This window comes from Notolepis coatsorum (genome assembly GCF_963971535.1).
Source record: "Notolepis coatsorum genome assembly, chromosome: 19".
Lineage (NCBI taxonomy): Eukaryota > Metazoa > Chordata > Actinopteri > Aulopiformes > Paralepididae > Notolepis > Notolepis coatsorum.
Window position 1 is genome coordinate 40876858 of NC_140183.1, and position 23500 is coordinate 40900357.

Genomic DNA, 23500 nt, shown 5'->3' on the forward strand with positions numbered 1-23500 from the left:
TCACTCAAATGTTGAAAACACTGTGTCTCTTCTTTCTCTCCCGTCTCGTAGGAACCTGGCATACAACTCCTTGGAGCACATCAGCTGGAGGGTGTTCCATTTTCTACCACTGCTCAACTTGTGAGTCATATGCAGGATTCCTCCATATAGATTAATTACATAGCTGGTTGTGTCATTATGAACAACCGTTCACGTTACCTCTGTAGTCGGACCAGAGTCGTGTTAAAGGGATAGTGAGTTAAAGGGATAGTGAGCTAAAGTTGTATTTGGGATAGTGAACTAAAGGGATAGTGAGCTAAAGTTGTATTTGGGATAGTGAACTAAAGGGATAGTGAGCTAAAGGGCAAAGCTATGGACATTATACAAAAGTAACTGTACTTACAGTAGATTTCATTCACAGTCTCTTTGCTGCCCTGTAATGGGTGCCTGGTGGTACTAAATCCAGATTGAACTCTGCCATTGGAAAAAGGAGATTTGACACGATCCATAGATGTAGGCTATGACTTGGCCATAATAAGGTCATTTATAGGCCTGATATTCTATATTCATATTTCAAATTGCATGTGTCCGAATGGCAAAATTCTGTACTGTATCTACAAAACCATCATCTGCCCTTTATTAATTTGCTTAGATTTTTTGTACACTTGATCTCAAGAAGGTTTTCACGTCTGGTTAATGTTAGCATGGTGTTATACACCGTCAAATATGGAAAAACAGACACAGTACTTCTGTGTACATACATTCCCTGAGGTCCCTAGATACCAAGAACATGCAAATGGCCCTTGTAGAATTGGAGCAATCTTCCATTTACTTGGTATGTACTTTTAGGCAATTTTCAAAAAATATGGCTATGTTAAACCATACTACAACTATTCCAGTTGTTACAGATTGTCCCTGTAATTAGAGGTCATATTCTGTCTGTACATATTGGGCCAGATTAAAAGTCATGTAAAGTCAGTTCACAAATCATTTCATAAATTAACTGTTTCAAGATTGTGATACATTGCCATCGCCAGATCCTTGATAGCTTCCTTTGAGATCCTACCAGGTATTAAATACAGCCCCTCAGTTGTAACCATACTTAGTAATGGCTGCAGTGATGGATTGGCAGAGGATCTTAAAGGGAGTCTGGGTTCTGGATTGGGCCACAAACCTACAGTAAAGCACTCTCTTAACTTCACATGACTTGTATTCATCAATGTAAAACAAACATGAACAAAACAGTGGCTCCTATAAACAAAGCCAAAACAGGACTGGAAATATTTAGAAACTGATTGACAGAACTAATCAATTCCACAGTCTGACAGTTTTGTATGCATTTATATGACTCAAAACAACACATATTCAATTGTACTTCAGCTTACCTGTGCTTTTATTTCTTATTGTTTATTTATTTTGGAATGTTTTGCATTCCTATTTATCTTTTCTATACATAATATTGTGGTATGGTGCTGTCAGCAATACAATATAATGGTGCTGTTATATTGTAGAAATGTGTGCATTGAAATGTCTGTAAAGTCTCGACGACATTGAAAATGAGAGTGACGGCGGCTGGGTAGCGCAGCGGACTAAGCGCCTGCCTACCACCTTGGAGACACTGGTATCGAATCCAGCTGTCAGCGGTACCTCCGGCTTGGTCGGTCGTCCATACTAACACAATTGGCAGTGTTAGCGGGTGGGAAGCCGGTGGGGTGTGTATCCTGGTCGTTGTAAACAGCGACTCCTACAGGTCGGTCGGGGCGCCTGCTCAGCGAGGTAGGGAACTGGGAGAGGTAGTGTGATCCTCCCACGCATTACACTCCCCCGGTGAGAGTCCTCACTGTCAGGTGAAAAGAAGCGGCTGGCTGACTCCACATGTATCGGAGGAGACATGTGATAGTATCTATCAACCCTCCCTAGGCCGGCAAGTGGGGGGGAAATGCGCGCAACGACCAGGAAGGGAATTGGCATAACGACTCAATTGGGATGGGAGAAAAATACAGAAAAAAGGGGGAGAAAAAGTAGATAAAAAAAAAAGAAAATGAGAGTGACCTCAATTGTAATTTTGAGAATAAATAAAGGTTGATGATGGTGATGATGATACAAACCCCCCTCAGGTGCAACCCCCCCCCCTTCTTATCTTATCTTATCATAAATGTACTCTTCAACTCCAGATTGGCGTTTTAAAAGGCATCTGTCCAAATATTTACATTGACCTGAATCTCAGCTGACTGACCATCTATTGATCTTCTGCTGTGAAGTGCAAGATGAGTCGATGTCAAAGAGACAAAACACTGTCCCAGCAAACTGCTTGTGGTCATAGGGTCACTTCTTGGACCGGCAGGACAGTTCACGATTGACGCTCTCCCCTCCTGCAACAGTTTTGTTTGCATGTTTTTTACAAAGCAGTGGACGAATACTGTATCACCTGTCTATGTCAGAGGAGAAAAGATGACAGTCGTGTCCGAATATAAATATCTCTGGATACAAATTTACTCAAATCTTACATTTAAAAAACAAATCAAATCGGTAGTAAACAATGCAACGTTTCACTTATCAAACTTCCGTCACATCAGAAACTCTCTGTCAACAAAAGCAGCAGTGCTGTATTTTAATGCTATTATTATGTCACATTTATCATACTGTCTGACTAGCTGGACACAAGCCGCCTGTACAACACTACGATCTGTACAGGTAGTTTACCATCAGGCTGTGAAAGTACTAGACAGGAAAACAAACAGCCACCACCATTGTTATAGCATAACAAACCAGAATCTACTGAGCTGGGACAATCTTGTTAAATTAAAATATGCCTGCCTTACCTATAAAATCCTACATGGCTTGGCTCCTCCCCCCCTCTGTACTTTCATAAAACAGAAAGCATCTGCTGACAGATATACCAGGTCTGTTGTTAGAGGGGAGTGGGGACTGTGTAGTTCCAAACAGGAGGTCTGCTTTTAGTCAGGCAGCCTTTTCTGTGAGAGCAGCCCACACGTGGAACAGTCTGCCAACACGGCTCAGGGAGTATCAAAGATACATTTAATTTAAATCGAACTTAAAATCATGGTTGAGAGATTTTCAAGTGTGCAGCCATTTTAACTGAGGGGTTGTGATGTATTTTAATGTATTTTAGTGTATTGTCATGTGATTTATCAGCGGGCTTGTAACCTACTGATTACTACTGTGTTTTAATTATTGTACTGTGTTTTAATTATTGTAGTGCTCATGTCACTTGCCCCAGAGACTACAGTTGAAAATTAGCCAACCTGGCTAAACTGGCATATTTACAGTAAATGTTCCTTAATATGCACTGTATCTGTATTTTAAACCAATAAATACAAAATACAAAACAGTTACCACTGACGTGCCCTTGAGCAAGGCACTGAATCACCAGCTGCTCCAGTGTAGCTGCACAGTGGCTAACAGTAGAAGATTGATTGATTGATTGATTGATTGATTGATTGATTGATTGATTGATTGATTGATTGATTGATTGATTGATTGATTGATTGATTGATTGAAAACTTTAAGATTGCAGAATGGGTACAATATAGTACGGCTCAATATACACAATTGTTAAGGGGATGCAGACCAGAGAAAGACTTTCGTCTCAGGGTCCCCCATTTTCAATTCATAATAACATTAATGACATACGCAACATACAGATATATATCTTGGCATTTCTGACATACATGACATACAGGTATACAGTACTGTTACATTTGTGACATACAAGATATGCAAATATACAGTACTGTTAAACAGAGATCCTAACAGATAATATATACATACGAGGGGGAGGAAACTGTACATTAGGAGGGGGTGGGAGGGGGGGTTTGGACATTTACGGGGGCCAGTTTTGAATTGCAGTAGGTGTGTGTGTGTGTGTGTGTGTGTGTGTGTGTGTGTGTGTGTGTGTGTGTGTGTGTGTGTGTGTGTGTGTGTGTGTGTGTGTGTGTGTGTGTGTGTGTGTGTGTGTGTGTGTGTGTGCGTGCGTGTGCGTGCGTGCGTGCGTGCGTGCGTGTGTGTGTGTGTAACCCTCCCTCCCCCTGCAACTACTCCCACAGGCCATTGCTGTAACCTTTGACTTTTTTTTTCAAATTCCTCTTTCCTTTGTTTTTGTTCTTTGTCGTCATTCCCTACGGTCACTATTCAATATTATCTCTCACAGAATTACAGAGGTATTCTGTTAATAACAATACCATATAACAATGTGTCCTTGTCAATAAAGGCCTTGCAAAATCATATTTTACTTTTATCTTTCTTTTCCTCAGGGTTTTGAGGGACAACCCCCTGCTCTGCTCGTGTGACATCCACTGGCTCCAGCAGTGGCATAGGAATGGCCGCGGCGACCTGGACAGTCAGCCGTTAAACTGCCTCTCCGACAGCCAAGAAATACCACTCAACTACTTAGTGATGGACAACTGCAGTGGGTTGACTTTACTTTATTATAGCCAAAAGTGATGTGATGTGGTGCTTTATCTATTATGCTACCATGTTGCTACAGTACATGTAGATATAGCTGTAGTGAACATCTAGTCGAATTTACACCATTACACTTTACTTCAGTTCACATGGTCCTTTTAATATGGAATGAATACGTTTGGGAAAATGGGAAATGGGAAATGGGAAAATCAGCTAAACTTTTCTCAATTTATAACAAGGACACAAAGTGTCATAGATGCAAATCATTCATCATGATATTGATCTAAAGAGACATATCTGGGAGTGAGTGAGTGAGTGAGTGAGTGAGTGAGTGAGTGAGTGAGTGAGTGAGTGAGTGAGTGAGTGAGTGAGTGAGTGAGTGAGTGAGTGAGTGAGTGAGTGAGTGAGTGAGTGAGTGAGTGAGTGAGTGAGTGAGTGAGTGAGTGAGTGAGTGAGTGAGTGAGTGAGTGAGTGAGTGAGTGAGTGAGTGAGTGAGTGAGTGAGTGAGTGAGTGAGTGAGTGAGCGAGTGAGTGAGTGAGTGAGTGAGTGAGTGAGCAAGTGAGTGAGCAAGTGAGTGTGAGTGAGTGAGTGAGTGAGTGAGCAAGTGAGTGAGCAAGTGAGTGAGTGAGTGAGTGAGCGAGTGAGTGAGTGAGTGAGGGAATGAGTGAGCGAGTGAGTGAGTGAGTGAGGGAATGAGTGAGTGAGTGAGTGAGTGAGTGAGTGAGTGAGTGAGTGAGTGAGTGAGTGAGTGAGTGAGTGAGTGAGTGAGTGAGTGAGTGAGTGAGTGAGTGAGTGAGTGAGTGAGTGAGTGAGTGAGTGAGGTGACATTGAGGTGACATTGATCTAAAAAGCGAACACAAATGTTGATCTTCATCTTACAGTGGTGATTACAGTGGTGATTATCAAATCAAATCGAACACTTTCTGTTGCCTTTACTAAACTGTCTGGGACGGTGGTGATGGATTGTAAAGACTTCCATCAAACGTATCTTAAGTTAAGGAGTCCCATGAATGATCAGACCTATTCTGCATCCAATGCTATGCAGGTCTCCCAGAGGTAACAATCCTCCCGTCCATCAACAAGATCCAGGAAGGGGGCAACCTGACCTTTGAATGCTACGTGACGGGGACGCCCACACCCGTGGCAGGGTGGCGCACCGAGCAGCTGCGGTCGAGCTACATTGTTCAGGTACTGGAGGATATGGAATCGATGTGGTAAGGTTTAAGATATGGCGTACCAGAAATATCTTTGCTGTTGTTGCACAGAAACCTCCCCATTTAGTTGACTTTGATGTTTTCATGGTACTTCATGAGCTGAGCAAGTTTCATGATCCTTGCCCGCATGAGATGAATTTCAACTAGATGCAAACATTTATTTTGTAGTACAGTTGTTATAGTGCTGCTTCGTTCAGAATGGTATGGTATGGCATTGCTACAGGAACATAGTGCTCAGTAAATAGTTTTTAAGCTCTTAGTATCTGTTATACTTATTGAGGGCTTCACATCTTGCTTCACATAGTGGCCCTGTACGCCTACACACTCACAATGAAAGAATTCTACATGCAGGGCCCTCCACCTGCTAGAGTTCCTTTTAAGCCAAGGAATTGCTTCTCAGTGATCACTCCCAAGTCCTGAGAGTATCTGCACTGCAGTCGAGAGTGACCAGCAATGACGACAGATGACATTGTAACCCAACAGCCCTTTTCAGCGCCTGGAGCTCTGAGCAGCACACCCTGTGGTCCCTTGACTCCAACGCCTGGAACAGTTGCCCCGCCGCGCCCCGCCCTGCCCCGCCGCGCCCCGGCCCGCTCCGCCCCGCCCCGCCACACTCTGCCCCGCTCCGCCCCGCCCCACTCTGCCCCGCCGCGCCCCGCCCCGCCACGCCGCGCTCTGCCCCGCTCCGCCCCGCCCCGCTCCGCCCTACTACGCCCCGCCCCGCTCTGCCTTGCTCTGCCCCACTACGCCCCACCCCGCTCTGCCCGGCTACGCCCCACGTCGCCCCACTCCGCCACGCACCGCCCCGCCCCGCTCTGCCCGGCTCAGCCCTGCCCCGCGTCGCCCCACTCCGCCCCGCGAGTTCCCACTTCGTCTGACTAGAGATGAGGCTGCAGCAGCGTTCCGCGCAGCAGGAGTTGTGAAAGAACACCTGATCCGCCAGTTCCATCTGACAAAGCTGGCTGAACCCCTCCATCAGATAACCACGGTTATATGATTGTGGGGCAAAGCGTCTTGCTTTTCACCCTGCTGGCCCTGGGTTTTGTGAAAGGAACCTTGGGAGGCCGTTTTGGTGCAATTTATAGCAGGTGGAGGACAGGTGATTGCTGCCTGGGAAATCGTTTCAGCGTGAGCGTGTGTGTGCACAGAACAGGTCCAATCGGCAAAGTAAGATGCTTTGCCCGCAATCGTATTACTATAGGGTTACAATGCATAACCACTGATTTTGGTGTTAGTGAAATATGTTGATGTAATTCAGTATGTATTTCTGTATTTTAGTTTGTATCTCCAGCATCAATATGCATGCTGTGTGCTTCCTCTACAGGAGAGTGTCGTGAAACAAGGCTTACTACTGGTCCTCCACCTCACCAATGTCAACAACAGGGATAACCTCCACAACCTGACCTGCGAGGCGGAGAACCAAGCCGGGCCCGGGGAGGAGATGGTGCAGCTGGACATCGAATGTAAGTGCCTGCAACAAACCTGTAACCAGGCTGCGTTGAGAGCTCAAAGACTCAGTTAAAGCTGTCAGTCTTAATGGAGGCGAGAGAGAGAGAGAGAGAGAGAGAGAGAGAGAGAGAGAGAGAGAGAGAGAGAGAGAGAGAGAGAGAGAGAGAGAGAGAGAACAGTGTGTTCAGGCAGGGTGGACAACCGCTGAAAAGGAAATGCTCAGCGCCAGGTTCCTATTAATGTGCGTCTAAAAATAAGTGTACATGCCCACCCAATGTAGCTCCTAATGGAACTTTGAGTTGTTATTCACATTGACATTCACAGGCAACTTGCAAGAAGTGTATTATATGTTAAAGGTGCTGTACAGCAGTAAGAAGTTGTATCATTTTAAACCGAGAACACAAAGTGTCATAGATGCAAAGCGTTCACATGATGACATTGAGAGGCGTGCTTCATTGGCTTCATGATCAGTGCATGTGCCTGTACATCATCGTATTTTGTAGATTATTTTTGCAATTACAGTATGTGCAGCTTAAATATTGAACATAACATTGGACATAGGAAAGAAAAATTTTGCAGTCTTGTTGAAATTAAGATATGCTAAGATATTCATATCCAGCACAGCAAATTGTTCGCTTAAAGTGATTTGAGGCAAACTGGCTGAGTAATCACAGAGTGAGTGAGTGAGTGAGTGAGTGAGTGAGTGAGTGAGTGAGTGAGTGAGTGAGTGAGTGAGTGAGTGAGTGAGTGAGTGAGTGAGTGAGTGAGTGAGTGAGTGAGTGAGTGAGTGAATCCTGGGTTTATGAGGTTTTTGTATCTAATAACAAGGACAGTGTTATGAATAACATTATCAGGCGTATTTTAACGTCTTCATGATTGCTTAGCCTGCGTGTAGTCATATATTTAGATGGTGCAATATACAGTATAATGTAGCGTAACATAACATTACATTGAATATACAGTAGGGAAGTTATTAGCACTGACATCCAACTTTAGAACATCCAGCTGGCAATGGAACCCAGGAGCGTTGGGCGCATTTCAACTGAAATGCGTACTGACGGTACTGTACGTCATGTAATATTATTTTACCTAAACATACAATCCGGAACACTTATTTGTCAAACACTTACCCCGAAGTTGTTGAAATGGTCCAACTTCTCAAAAATGTTTGTTTGTTTACTGGGGGCTGACATCTTGATTAGAAATTCATTATTTTCACATTGGATTCACGGTGCAGCCGTGCAGTGAACAGACAGACTCTGAACAGACAGACTGAAATTTGGAGAAGTTGGACCAATTCCAACCAGTGTTTGACAAATAAGTTGCCGGATTTTATGTCCAAGTAAAATAAAATGCTTCTGAGTAAGTAAAATAGAATTACATGACGTACCCTCGCCCGAGAGATCTACAGTTCACTTCATTCTGTGTTAATTTGCCGGGTACCAGCTAAATGTATCCTTAATCTCATGCCCACCCCTTTGCTCCTTGAGAACTCCTTCACCTCCCACGCTGTACGTCTCATTACAACTGCAACGCTTCCCCCAGAGAGCCGCTGTTGTTTTCCTCACAGCTACTGTGTGCATTAGAGTGCATCTGAAAGTTGAGCAACATCTTGGAACGACGGCACCCACCGGCCCCACAGAAAGGAGCGTGGGATGCATTAGTGATGCATTACCGAAAAGATTGCCCAAACAATATCATATATCACCAACTCGGTGACACTCATTAGAAAAATAAAGCCCAAAAACAGTGGGGGCGCCAATCAACTGAGGCCAAAATGCATGAGCATCAAGGGACAGATAATGAACATCAGGAAAATGGGACTGATAACTGTGCTGAGATCTGATTTGAGCCTGGTGCTAATGGCCTTTTCCCTCCTCCTCCGGAAAGCCACTCCATCCACAATGATTGGCAGTCAGTAAGTGCGTTAGCACAGCTAATCTATCAACATCAGCCCCCCTGGCGGACGGACACTCGTTAACTGCCAGCCCTTTAATTACCCTTAATTACCTCCCTGAACAGTGGCTGTTTACTGCGTGTTCTCCTCATCCACAGAGCGTTGATTCACGGGAATGGAGTGGCTTTCTGTTTCAATAAAAAAAAATAACATGTTTTAGCCCCCCTGCAATGAGGTAATGTTGGATGATTAGTAAAAAAAAAAAGAAAAAAAAAACTGATGGGTAGCAGCACTAATGTTCACTGAGTCTTGTAACCCGGGAGAAGATCATCCAGAACCGAAGTGACAAGTGCCTCGGTATCCCCCTTAGCACAGCACTTTCCCAGGCAGGGTCGCAGGCTAAGAGCGGGGGAATGGCTGCTAGAGAGTGAGGGGTCTCCGCTCATCAACACAGACTTCGATCTGAGGGGGGGGGGGGGGCATTTCCTGTAGCCTTGCGTCCTCCCAGTGCTTCCAGGTAGCACTTGTGGTCAGGGGCCCCTAACGATGGAGACCAGGATTCATTATTCATAGCAGGTCAGTACAGGTTTACAGTGCAGATGGAGAACATTGATTCACGGAAACTCAGGAGGAACCTACAGTATATAGGGGGCACTAGACCAGCCACTGACCAGCTGAGGTGTACACTCATACAACCCAACTCGCAAACGACTCTACCAATTTTGAGTGTGGTTTTGGAAGGCCTCTTGGACCTATCTGTCCAAAACTCTAAAACCTCCCCCCGTCCTCTCTCTGCCTGCAGTTCCAGTCAAAATTATCTTCCTGAGAGACGCGGAACCCCAGCACCACTGGTGTTTTCCATTCGCCGTGGACGGCAATCCTGAACCCAACATCCGCTGGCTCTACAACGGGTCACAGCTGACGGAAAGTCGCTACATGTACACCCAGCTCATCCCGGACTCAGACGACGGCTCAGTCAAACACGGCTGTCTGTTCCTCAACAAGCCCACGCACCTCAACAACGGCCACTACACTCTCATAGCGGAGAACAGGCTAGGAAGTGACCAGGCTACCGCCACTGGGAAGTTTATGGACAATCCCTTTGATCCCTTTGATCCAGAGGGGATAATTCCAGGTCAGTGTGCCTGATACATGAGTTGGGGAATTATTTATATATATATTATATATATATTTCATTAGCAATATATGGTGGCAGTGAATGTAGTACATTTTGAATTAATGTCATTAATGTGTTATTTCTGTTCTTTTCTGCACATGCTAGTCCTCAATGTGGATCCAGGTAAGTTTCTGATTCATTTTGATTTTCATAGTTATTTTATCTTATGGTCCCTTGTCCTTCACATTCATTTGCTTAAAGGATGGGTTAATTTTTTTGAATTATGATATTGACTAGTACAGGACATTGGCACTGTGCTGAATCCTCTCACCAGGCTCCAATACAATCCAAAATTGTTTTAGCCTTCAAAACCATGATACATGTCCTTTTCCATAATAGGAAGAGTTTAGGATACATTTTTAATTGTTTATTTTCTTATGATATCCTCTACTATTTGTGGTATGTGTGATTGCAGGAATATTTTTGCATTGTGTGTAAACATCTTTTTATTGTTAAAGAACACAAATTAACAAACTAACTAACTAACTAAATAGTACAAAACCTACCAATATGAAACTCATTATAACCGGTATGAAATTCCTTTTGATATGATACGGTTTGAAACCATTTCCTCAGTGGAACATAATTATGAAGACACATCTGTTTATACTGTGAGCTTCCTATTTTGGAAAAGGACATCATGGTTTTTGAAGGCTAAAACACTTGCCCCATTGGATTGGATTGGAGCCTGGTGAGAGGATGCAGCACATCATGCCAGACAATGTTTAAATTTAATTTAATAACACTTACTGTACAGTACTGATATACTGCACTAGGTTCCAATCTGACTTATATATATGTATGTACGTATATGGCTCCCTCCTATGTTATTTGTGTTCAATCAAATTGTATCTGTGTCCTTCAGTTCCCACCAACAAACCGGGTGAGGACGTGAAAGAGAACCTGGAAAGTCGAGTGTTTGGGGTACAGTAGGTCTTCAACCTATACATAGATTATGTGTATGATTCAGAAATGAGAAGAATATCATGTTGCTGCTGAGTTCTGCGTGATTCTGACTCCCAGTCTCTCTGAGCAGGTGTCTGTGGCAGTGGGCCTGGCCGTATTTGCCTGCACCTTCCTTCTCATCATGGTATTGGTCATCAATAAGTGTGGCCAGCACTCCAAGTTTGGCATTCATCGTAAGTTAGCACTTCATACATTATTTCATTTCAATCTTCACCAAGTCTAATAAGGGCTAAATATGCCGTCGTTTTGTGGTCATTGTGATTGACGCAGCTGGCATCACGGTACATTACTTGTTTAAATGGAATTGTTTCACTTGCAGCATTTGGTAGTTACTGATCATGAGTGTCTGATCATGACAGATCCAGCATATGGAGTAATTGTTAACTTAGGTTTGAGAGGAAAGACCACACCTCTGTCCCGTCTCTACCATACCTTACCTCAACCACACTTCTGTCCCGTCTCTACCATACCATACCTCAACCACACCTCTGTTCCGTCTCTACCATACCATACCTCAACCACACCTCTGTCCCATCTCTACCATACCATACCTCAACCACACCTCTGTTCCGTCTCTACCATACCATACCTCAACCACACCTATGTTCCGTCTCTACCATACCATACCTCAACCACACCCCTGTCCCATCTCTACCATACCATACCTCAACCACACCCCTGTCCCATCTCTACCATACCATACCTCAACCACACCTCTGTCCCGTCTCTACCATACCATACCTCAACCACACCTCTGTTCCGTCTCTACCATACCATACCTCAACCACACCTCTGTCCCATCTCTACCATACCATACCTCAACCACACCCCTGTTCCGTCTCTACCATACCATACCTCAACCACACCCCTGTCCCATCTCTACCATACCATACCTCAACCACACCTCTGTCCCGTCTCTACCATACCATACCTCAACCACACCTCTGTTCCGTCTCTACCATACCATACCTCAACCACACCCCTGTCCCATCTCTACCATACCATACCTCAACCACACCCCTGTCCCATCTCTACCATACCATACCTCAACCACACCTCTGTCCCGTCTCTACCATACCATACCTCAACCACACCCCTGTCCCATCTCTACCATACCATACCTCAACCACACCTCTGTCCCGTCTCTACCATACCTTACCTCAACCACACTTCTGTCCCGTCTCTACCATACCATACCTCAACCACACCTCTGTTCCGTCTCTACCATACCATACCTCAACCACACCTCTGTCCCGTCTCTACCATACCATACCTCAACCACACCTCTGTCCCGTCTCTACCATACCATACCTCAACCACACCTCTGTTCCGTCTCTACCATACCATACCTCAACCACACCTCTGTTCCGTCTCTACCATACCATACCTCAACCACACCTCTGTCCCGTCTCTACCATACCATACCTCAACCACACCTCTGTCCCGTCTCTACCATACCATACCATACCATACCATAGCTCAACCACACCTCTGTCCCGTCTCTACCATACCATACCTCAACCACACCTCTGTCCCGTCTCTACCATACCATACCATACCATACCTCAACCACACCTCTGTCCCGTCTCTACCATACCTCAGCCACACCTCTGTCCCGTCTCTACCATACCATACCTCAACCACACCCCTGTCCCATGTCTACCATACCGCCACACATCTCAACCACACCACTTCAATTAGCACTCTGCATATAACTGTCAAACCCTCAAGAACGCAGGACTCAAAAGCTTTGTTCTAGCAAACCAAACTAAAGCTATTATGAGACTACAGTAGCACACTTTGATTTAGTGTGCTAGATTTTTTCCCCGGGCTGCGCCCTGGACCGATGTAAAAATTGGCTGGGGGGCGCATTATAAATGCAAATATCATATCATATCATACCTTTGTGTCAGACTCATGTTTGGATGCAAAAGTAGCCCAAATATCTTCAACTCTCTTTCCAAAGCACTCTGCTCTCTCTCTCTCTCTCTCTCTCTCTCTCTCTCTCTCTCTCTCTCTCTCTCTCTCTCTCTCTCTCTCTCTCTCTCTCTCTCTCTCTCTCTCTCTCTCTCTCTTGTTTTTCATACCAGAAGTTCAGACTCTTGGCACCAGACTCAGAGGTTCATCCAACATCACTCCCTCCACTTTCAGTCTAAACCTTTAACTGAACTCATTGCCACCGATTCCGGTTACATCAGCCTTCATCCTCCTGGATCTGTCTGTGGCTTTTGAACTGGTCTCCCACTCCATTCTCCTCAACCACCTCTCTGACCATCTGGGTGTTACTGGGATTTGCTCTCATCTGGCTCTGTCCTCACTGAAAGAAAACAGTCCATCTCCACCTGTAACTCCACCTCCACCCCTGCCCCTGTCAACCAAGGTGTGCCTCAGGGTTCTGTTCTTGGTCCACTCCTCTTCACTATCTACATGCTCCCCCTTGTTCACATCATCCGGAAACACGGTCTCAATTTCCACTCATATGCTGATGACACTCAGCTCTACATCAGCACCTCACCCTCCACTCCTTTCCCCCCACAGCACCTCATCAACTGCCTCCTTGACATCAAGGCCTGGATGTCATCCAATTGCCTGAAACTTAATAGCAAGAAGACAGAGCTCATGGTTGTGGCCAAGCAGTCACTGCTCCGGAAGGTTGGAGATCTCCTCCTAGAAGTGGATGGCTGCTCAAACCACCCTTTCCCAGAAGTCTGCAACCTGGGTGTCATACAGGACTCCACCCTCTCTTTTCATTCTCACATCAACAACAAATCTGCTTTTTTCCATCTCAGGAACATATCCAGACTCCGGCCATCTCTCAACGACTCTGTAGCAGAGACACTTATACACTCCTTCGTCACATCCCGTCTGGACTACGCTAACTAAATTCTTGCAGGGCTACCCAGCAATGCCCTGAACAGGCTGCAGTATGTACAGAATTCTGCTGCTAGGGTTCTCACCCGCACCAAGTCCTGGCACCACATAACCCCCACCCTCATCCACCTCCACTGGCTTCCAGTCAAGTCCTGCATCAATTTTAAGATCCTCCTCATCACCTACAAATCCCTTCACTCCCTTGCCCCCAATACCTAGCTGACCTCATCCATCCCTACATCCCACCCCAGAGGCTGGGGTCCTCTGACTCTGGTCTCCTCTCCATCCCCACCACCAACTGTCGGTCCCAGAGCCAACTCAAATCTCACCTCTTCACCGAATCTATAAATGACCTCCTTCCCCTTAGTTGCCCCCCCCCCCCACTGTTTAGCGCCTTGGGTCTCCTGAAAGGCGCTATATAAATCCAATAAATTATTATTATTATTAACTCTCCAACTTAGCCACAGCTTCCCAACATAATTTGCCGTCATCAACAGAGTCTCACCTCGCACTCTCTCTTCCAACCTCAGTTTCACGGCACTTTGCGAGCGTCTGAAGGCTTGGGGCTGCATTTTTCGCCGAACATATAAATTACAGAATTAAAGCGATATTTGTTGGCGTTCGAATGCCATTTCAATCGACAAAATCCGTGCCTCGGTTCTCGAGTTACATGCCGATATGTCAGGGATCAGGGATCTAGGTGAAAATTTACAAGCGAAGACAAGATCAAGTGATACAAATTCCGAATTAATTTACTTGGATGAGGAAATGGAGAGATGGAGAGCTTTTTTCTTGGCACACGGTTTACCCGGATGTCTCTAGAAGACTCATTTATGAACGGATATTTATAAAATTTGGGCCTGTACTACACAATACTTGAGGCTATGGATTTGTGGTGTTTTCCAGCTTATACAAAAAATATATATATATTATTTTGGAATATTGCAACTACTACACAAAAACGTGAGTACACAAGTTCAAGTTCAACTCAAGTTCAGCCCTATGTTACGCATTAGCACTAAAAGTAATTTTTATTTATTGTGTAAGTGTTATGGCAGCGGTGGCGGAGCCCAATAGCAGAACACAAGGAGAGAGAGAATGGAGCGTTTTAAGTAGGTTTTAATTCCTTTGGGTTCCGAGCAGACAAGGCAATAGAGAATATACAAGAATGTGCCGGGAGTGGTGGTCCTGGGCACAGGGAGAACAGAGGTTAGGACATGGCAGGCTGTACAGACAGAGCAGGCAAGGCTAAGTACATCCTCGTACCTAGGGTAGATAGGATAACACTGAGACGATCAGGAACAGGATCCGCAGGGTTGATATCCAGACCGTTGATGAGCTGATGGCTCTCAGCTGGGCTGATGGGCTGATGACTCTCAGCAGGGCTGATAGATGGCATTGTAAGCTGCCCATATAAGGGCGTGGAAGTAGGTAGAGAAATGGCGGCTCTCGCCATGATTGTGACAGTAAGAAACTTCAGAATGTTATCTTTCAAAAGAGACCAGGCTTATGCATGTGCTATACAGTAAGCATAACGTATAAAGATAAGCTTTGCAAAGAAAGTATGCAGTCCTCAAGTTCAAGTAAAAAAAATGGCAGCTTTTCTGGGTGCATGTTAAGAGGTTAAAACAATAAGGCATCTTTGAGTAAACGTTGAGTAGAGATTCAAGATTCAAGAGGTTTATTCATCACATACATACACAAGACATACTGTATAGTGAAATGAAGGTGGCCATGCCCGCTTCGATTGTGCAAAGTATCATTAAGTATCTCGAGGCTGGGGCCAGCATATCCTCTTTTTTGTAAATCAAAATATGGTCACCCTAAGCTAGCTCTCTCTCCCACGCACATGTTACCATGCTGTTGAAACGTCTTCCAGCTAGCTCTCTCTCCCACGCACACGTTATCATGCTGTTGAAAGTTTCTTGAAACGTCTTCCAGCTAGCTCTCTCTCCCACGCACACGTTACCATGCTGTTGTCTTCCAGCCCGCTCTCTCTCCCACGCACACGTTACCATGCTGTTGTCTTCCAGCTAGCTCTCTCTACCACGCACATGTTACCATGCTGTTGAAACGTCTAACCTCATGACCCACTCTTTATCACAGAGGCCAAGAACAATAGCAACCCATTTCTGGTTTCACCATCACTTTACCAAATCCAGCATTTCACCCGAGCATTACTCTGGTCACTCGTTCCACGTCGGCACCGCCAGCGGTGTCACCTCCCGACCGACCAAACACACGATCCAGCTCCTTGTCCGCTGGTCATCACAAGCGTATCACACTTACATTTGCAATCAACTAGATGACATCAGACAAGCACAATCACATTTAACCATATCGTAGGAGACTCACCTTTGGGGATCTTATGAAGCCGCAGTGTACGCCAGCCTCAGAAGAGACATTATCCCCACCCTGAGACATTACCCCCACCCTGAGACATTAGGACACTGTACAGTTGAATTTGGTCAGATCCCAGGGCACCTATCGCAAAGAGTAGGGGGTTCCCCGACGTTCCTGGCCAAATTCCCAATCTGGTCTCTGACATAAAGGCCACCTAATCATCCCTTCCCCTTAATTGGCTGATATCAATCCCTGTATCCTGAGCCTTTCAGCCGTTGTGTAGTGTGATGTGTGCCTGGTGCCAGAGGGTTAATGGCAGCCATTGAGCCTGCGTGCTACACCACATTCTGTAACCAATTATTTTCTCACTATGGTATGGTCTCTTACTAGTCTACTTGACCCATAGTCTCCTCCCCGATCACACATCTGCAATCAATCACACATCTGCTAGCACTACACCTCAGCTTCTTTCATTCAATCATTTATCATATCCATTCTGTAACCAGTTATTTTCTCCCTAGTAAAGTCAATTTAATTCATACTTAATGGTGTGGTCTTTTGCTAGTGAAATGACAATTTGCCAAAAAGAAAAGACGGTAAAGAAATTTGAAATAAATAACTGTATCCGGAGGGGAATGAACCAAAAAAATGTATTCACTTTGGAATCGCCAACAGTTCCGTAGCAGGCATTGTGTTACTCCGGGGGAAATAATGCACAGGAGGCCGACTAATATAGGGTTTCCGCTTGGCTATACTGTAACTTTGCACACTGTCAGCCCCTGTGTCGGCTCGGCTAAAGTGCGGTAATTACTGCATGCAAAGTGAACGGCGTCAGAAACCTCCCCTAGATATTAGCGCTGTGCTGTGGTGTGGGCCATTAAAGAAGACGGATGGATGGAGACCTAGCTGGGAGAGATACAGGTCCTCTAGGCCCCCCTCACCACCACCACCACCACCTTCTTCCCCACCCCTCTCACAAAGTGCCTAAGTGGGCCTGATTGCCTAAGTGGACCCCCTCCCGGACGCCTCTTTTCTTTTCTCCCTTGCTTGCCTGCTCGCTCTCTGTTGTTCCATTTTCGAGGCAGTTGGACTCTGGGGGTTCTGTGGTTTGCCTTGCTGAGAGGGTTTTACAATTTGGGGCCACTTGTTTGGCTTTTAATACTCACTGCAGCCAGAGTTGCTTACCGTTAAAGCTGTCTCTGTGGCCGCAAGGTTCTTTTTGGTTCAATGTTGGCCTGATTGCTGCCTTGTTGATGATGGTGATTATTACAGCTCGGCTTGTCATCATCAGTCACTATGGCATCTAAGAATACACAACCACATCGATGTGAAAGACCACCAATTCCACGACTGAATAAATGGGCTCTGAATTGCAGCGTCTGATGAACAATGCAATCATAAATGGCTGAAAACTGATGAGGTGTTTCATATTTATCCCTGTGTGGCTCTGTCTGTTTCTGTCTCATTAGGTTCATCAGTTTTAGGCACAGAGGATGACTTAGCCGTGTCCCTCCGTTTCATGAACTTCGGTGCCAGCCCCCCCTCTTCAGATGAGGACTCTGGCCTATCCAGCTTCGTGGAGAACCCTCAGTACTTCTGCGGCATCATCAAGGACAAAGACATGTGTGAGTATGATTGCTGTATAATCCTAATCAACTCTTCTCTGAGAGGTTTAATGATCTGGTAATCAATGCACGGTCTTGCTAGTAGTACATATCAGTGACCACGTTCAAAGACACTTACCGTATGTTGTGGGAAAGCATGTTAGTTATCAATTTTGTCATTCATTGTCAGTGAAAGTGGTCAAATCCAGAAGAGATATGACTTTTTATACAATAAACACCAGTGGCTTCCCATCAGGTAAACATTGTCCTCTGGATAATTGCCTTGTGTGTCATATTTAATTAAAAAACCTCTCTTAACGTATGAATAGGTGTCCAGAATATCAAAAGGCAGGACATTGTGCTGAAGTGGGAGCTGGGTGAGGGAGCGTTTGGCAAGGTGTACCTGGCAGAGTGTGCCAACCTCAGTCCGGACAGTGACAAGATGCTGGTAGCCATCAAGGTAAGTGGGTCGATTCCATCCAGACACATTTCCTGACAGACATTCTGAATGCTAATATGGCCCCATTTCCACTCAATATTTTCAGCTGTTATGAAACTGATTTAATTTAAAGGGGATATATTACGGAAAATGGCCTAGTCTTTGTATGGATTTGGTAGTCTGAGATATTATTTAGGCGCTGGGGAGAATTACATGTACTCCTTGGCGTTTGGCCAGGGTTTTTGAAGCCTAAACTGTTCAGAATGACCTCCCTTTGATAATGTCACATGGGGACATAAGCAATGGCTTAGATTAATCACATAGCTGTGCTTTTTGGAGCCAGGAACACTGTTTACATAATGTACTGTGTTTTTTTTTTACTCTTGGGTGTGGGGTAGCCTGGCGGAGAAGGAAATAATTTGTTTAAATGTGGTGTGTTGCTACACCCACCAAAAACACTGTGCTCAGTACAAGGGGAGAAGTGCTGAAAACAATTAATAATAAGTAAAAGTAGATTTAGACTCGTTTCTTTGCAAAAAGAATAAGGGGAACCTATATAAATATATACAAATATAAACATGGTGTATAAACAACAGCAATGTGCGCAGGTGTAGACAGTGCAGTGCATAGGGGCTAATTATTATTATATTTGTATTCAACATTGTTACCTTATTATTAGTATATCAAATATCCGTGACATCCCCTGTGTGACCCAGACTCTGAAGGATGCCAACGAGTCGACGCGCCAGGACTTCCAGAGAGAAGCGGAGCTGCTCACAGTACTTCAGCACCAGCACATTGTGCGCTTCTATGGCGTGTGTACAGATGGAGAGCCACTGGCCATGGTGTTCGAATACATGAGGCATGGAGACCTCAACCGTTTCCTCAGGTATGTAGGATCTATGCAGCTCAGTAAAATATATATCACTAGCTCAGACGAAGAACCATATAAGTCCATTTGATGTTTTCAGAGGTATAATGTTTTCAAACTTTATTATCTAAAGATGGTAAGTGAGTGTATTGTGTTCATTCATAGTTAAAGACAATAGAGGTTGAGTAGTCTCTTGTGATGTATCACATGCACACTCCAAGTGATTTGGATTGATTTTAAAACAGCAAATACGTGGGCTGTCCAAAGAATGTGGAAACAGACTTATATGGTTCTTCAGTGCAAGGGTTCTGACTTACACGTTGTGTGTTGGTTTTAAAGGGATAGTCAAGATTTATTCAGAACTGATTTGTCACAAATAGAAAATGATTTCAATAAAGAAATGTTGATGGACTGATAAGAGTCCCAGTGTGCAATAAATAAGACATGGAGTTTTTTTTCTTTTTTTTTATCCACTTTTTCTCCCATTTTTCTATATTTTTCTCCCATCCCAATTTCGTATCATCCAATTCAACCCTCCCCTGTCACGAACGCTGTTTCTTGCCTCCCACAAGCCGGCTGCAATGTGGACTAAGTCATACATAGCACAAGTCCCCTCCGGTACTTGAGGTAACAGCAGTCGCATCTTTTCACCTGCGCAGCTCGATCTCTCAGTGGCGAGGAGTAACGCGTGGGAGGCTCACGCTGCCCCCGACACTTCCTGATTCTACTGCGCAGGCGCACCAACCGACCTGTAGGAGTCGCTGTCCACAACGCCCGATCCCCACCCATCAGTTTCCCACCCCCTAATACGGCCAATGTGTATTAGTATGAACGACCAGCTAAACTGAAAGCAATGTGGAGCGCTGGGCTCGAACAGGCGAGCCCAGCGTCTCCGCATTCGTGGCGAGCGCCTTGCCCACTACGCCACGTAGCCACCCACAAGACATGGAGGGTTATAATACATATGGACTATCCCTTTAAGTATTTCACTGAAAAGTGCAGTTCGCCCCTGGATTATATTTCAGTGTTTTGTATATTATATTCCCTTCCTCCACAAAATAACTCACACTGAAGGTGACAGTCTAGATGGAATCGCAGATAGATTGAAATGTAACTACCTTGTATACAGTCACGAACCACCTCCCAGACCAAGGTGACAAACAACACTAAACGTTTCACAATGATTTATATCGTGCTATATCCTTAGAATGGCGGCTTTTTTTTTCTGACCACGGTCTTCTCGCCTCGTGAACAAACGGCACAGTTGCAAGCCACAGTTGTTGAAGTTGTTCCCAAATTTAAGATGCCGTTAGTCTCTGTTCTTCCCTGGTGTGAAGTCAAGAGCTGAAACCACTCAGCTGACCCTGGTGGACCACATGAGTGGGTCGAGTTGTCACTTATCATGGAGAGAGAGAGATCTAGTTTAGGTCAAAGATGGCACCGCACTATCTGGCCGCCTCTCTGTGGGCTCCATCGAGATTGTGCTTTATTTGGTACATTTTTATAGTTTTACGTGTTTTTGATGTACCAACTGCTAGTGCATTTAACACTTTCAGCGCCAGCCGTTTAAGCCATCCTTGTACTCATTGCGCCACCGCTGTAAGAACAAGCCTGCCATCATCATCCGTTTTGCAAATAGGAAAAATAAAGTTGATCTGCTTAGGCAGGGAAGGAAGCTGATAGGTTCTAATGTTTATATCAATGATCACATGTAGTAGCAGACTACAAAGAGTGACACGTTCAGCCGAACGCACAATTGGAGGGGGGCTTCCCACCCTCCAGAACATTTACTACAAGCGGTGCAAGGGGAAGGCTAAGAGAATTATTAAGGACTCGAGCCACCCGAACAACTGCCTCTTTGAACTGCTGCGGTCAGGCAAGCGATACCGGAGTCTTAAGGCGAGCACAGAAAGACTCAGAAGAAGCTTCTATCCCCAGGCCATCAGGCTGCTAAACGAACAATAATCGCTAAACGAACAATAATCACTATGCAACAACCATCAAATGCACACAGCACACACACCCACACGCACACACTCACTCAAACAAACAACACACTGCAGCACCCACTCTCCACACTTTAGATCACACAAACACACTTACACTTTATATTTATTGATAAAGGATTTGCACTACAACTCGTACACCTACTGTGAATTGTACCTAAATTGCACCTCGTCCCATTTCTCCATTTCTGCCTTGCACTATATAGTATTGTATATAGTATTGTATATTAGTACACTCGTCCCATTTCTCCATTTCTGCCTTGCACTATATAGTATTGTATATAGTATTGTATATTAGTACACTGCACAGTATTGTATATTGTATGGTAACTACGTCTATTCTGCATCGAACATTGTACATATGTCTAAACTGAACACTGTGACCTTTTTTTTACTTCTAATTTTACTATGTTTTTATTTCATACTTATCTTGTCTTGCACAGTCTCTGGAGCGCAACAGTAAGAAGCATTTTGTACAAAAGTATTCTGTACTTCTGTATGACAACTATTAAAGAAACTTGAGAAACTTGAAACCTCACCAAGAGAAATGCAGATATAGCTTGGAAGGCAAGGTTACTCAGGAAACAGGGCAAGATTCAATCAACTTGGACTGGCAGCTGCAAAGTGTTTATCAAACCAAAGGGTGCACAGGAGAACGCCAGGGGGATGTGCATTAGGAGCATAGACCAACTGGACAGGTTTGATAGTGACTAGGAGCAGGTATGTCCAGCATAGGGGAGGCCTATAGACAAGTAGGCTGCTGTGCCAATCATGGATTTTGAAAATGAGATAGACCCAGATTATAATCTCCTGGACAATATCCACACAAACTGCTGCTATTACACAGAGCAACAGTTTAATTCAAGTGTTACATATGAGCATGGAATATCTATAATTCATTTCAACAGTAGAAGTGTGTATGCACATTTTCAGAAAATAAAAGATTATTTAGGACATTTAAAAAAATCCTTTAACATCATAGCTGTGTCAGAAACATGGATTGAGGAAGACAGAGGATCCAATTTTGTTCTACAAGGATACGGTTTTCATTGCATCAGTAGAGGGAATGCAAAGGTGGGTGGTGTGGCATTGTTTGTGGATGAAGGGCTCTCATGTAAGGTGGTTGATAACATGTCAATAGCAATTGATGATGTGATGGAATGTATTATGGTTGAGATAACTATGGAAAAAATGAAAAATGTAATTGTGAGCTGTGTGTATAGAAAACCAGGATCTAACATTGACACATTCATGGTGAATATGGAGAGGTTGTTTTCCACATCAAAGCAAAAGGTTAAGTATGTCTGTGGGGACTTTAACATTGACCTGTTGAACCCTAACAAACATGGAAAAACGGATGAATTCATGGAAATAATGTACAGTATGAGCCTTTTTCCAACTATTACAAGACCTAGTAGAATAACATACATGAGTGTGCTACCCTAATCGATAACATTATTACAAACAATATGGAAAGTAATACGACAAGTGGATTATTAATTGAAGATATTAGCGATCACTTACCTGTTTTTACAGTATATGAGTGTAATTATAGGAAGAGGAGGGAGTCAAAGGAAATAAAATACAAGAGAATAAGAACTGACGAAACAATATCTGCTTTCAGAAATGAGTTATTGCAATGCAACTGGAAGAGTATATGTGATGAATCAGATGTTGACGAAGCTTATGAGTTATTTCTAGACAAATTTAAAGTCCTGTATGAAAAAGACTGCCCACTGAAACAGTGTAGCAATAAGAACAAGTTGGCAGAACATCTGTGGATGTCAAAAGGTATACAAAATGCATGCAAAAAAAATTATACTTTATATAGGATATTTATTAAAGACAAAACAAAAGAAGCCGAGTTGAAATATAAAAAATACAAAAACAAACTAATTAGTATTATGAGGAAATGCAAGAAGGATTATTATACCAAATTATTGGATACAAATAAAAATAATGTTAAAGGAATATGGGACATATTAAATAGTATTATTAGAAATAAACCAACCAACCTAGCTTACCCTGACTATTTTACAGAAAAGGACAGAAAGATTACTCTTATAAATGATGGATGGGTTCAACAACTTTTTTGTTGATGTGGGACCAAAACTAGCCAATGAAATAGTCAACACTGGGAAGAGTTTTGCGGTGGAAGATTGTGGAGAAAGAAACCCTGCTTCAATATCTCTGGGATCTGTGGAGAAAGAGGACATTATTGAGATGGTAAACAAATGCATGAATAAAACCTCCACAGA

General features: G+C 44.1%; 1 protein-coding gene across 1 annotated transcript in view; it reads left to right on the forward strand.

The window, feature by feature from the left end:
- Positions 1-23500, forward strand: part of ntrk1 (neurotrophic tyrosine kinase, receptor, type 1) — a gene marked incomplete at both ends in the record, with an annotated part of 104333 nt that overhangs the window by 43280 nt on the left and 37553 nt on the right. The window contains 11 exons of the mRNA XM_084336624.1: positions 52-120; positions 4254-4408; positions 5451-5593; positions 6944-7082; positions 9768-10100; positions 10248-10265; positions 11008-11066; positions 11179-11281; positions 17792-17947; positions 18256-18386; positions 19082-19254. Coding sequence (XP_084192750.1) covers positions 52-120; positions 4254-4408; positions 5451-5593; positions 6944-7082; positions 9768-10100; positions 10248-10265; positions 11008-11066; positions 11179-11281; positions 17792-17947; positions 18256-18386; positions 19082-19254 — 1479 coding nt within the window. The remainder of the gene's footprint in view (positions 1-51; positions 121-4253; positions 4409-5450; positions 5594-6943; positions 7083-9767; positions 10101-10247; positions 10266-11007; positions 11067-11178; positions 11282-17791; positions 17948-18255; positions 18387-19081; positions 19255-23500) is intronic.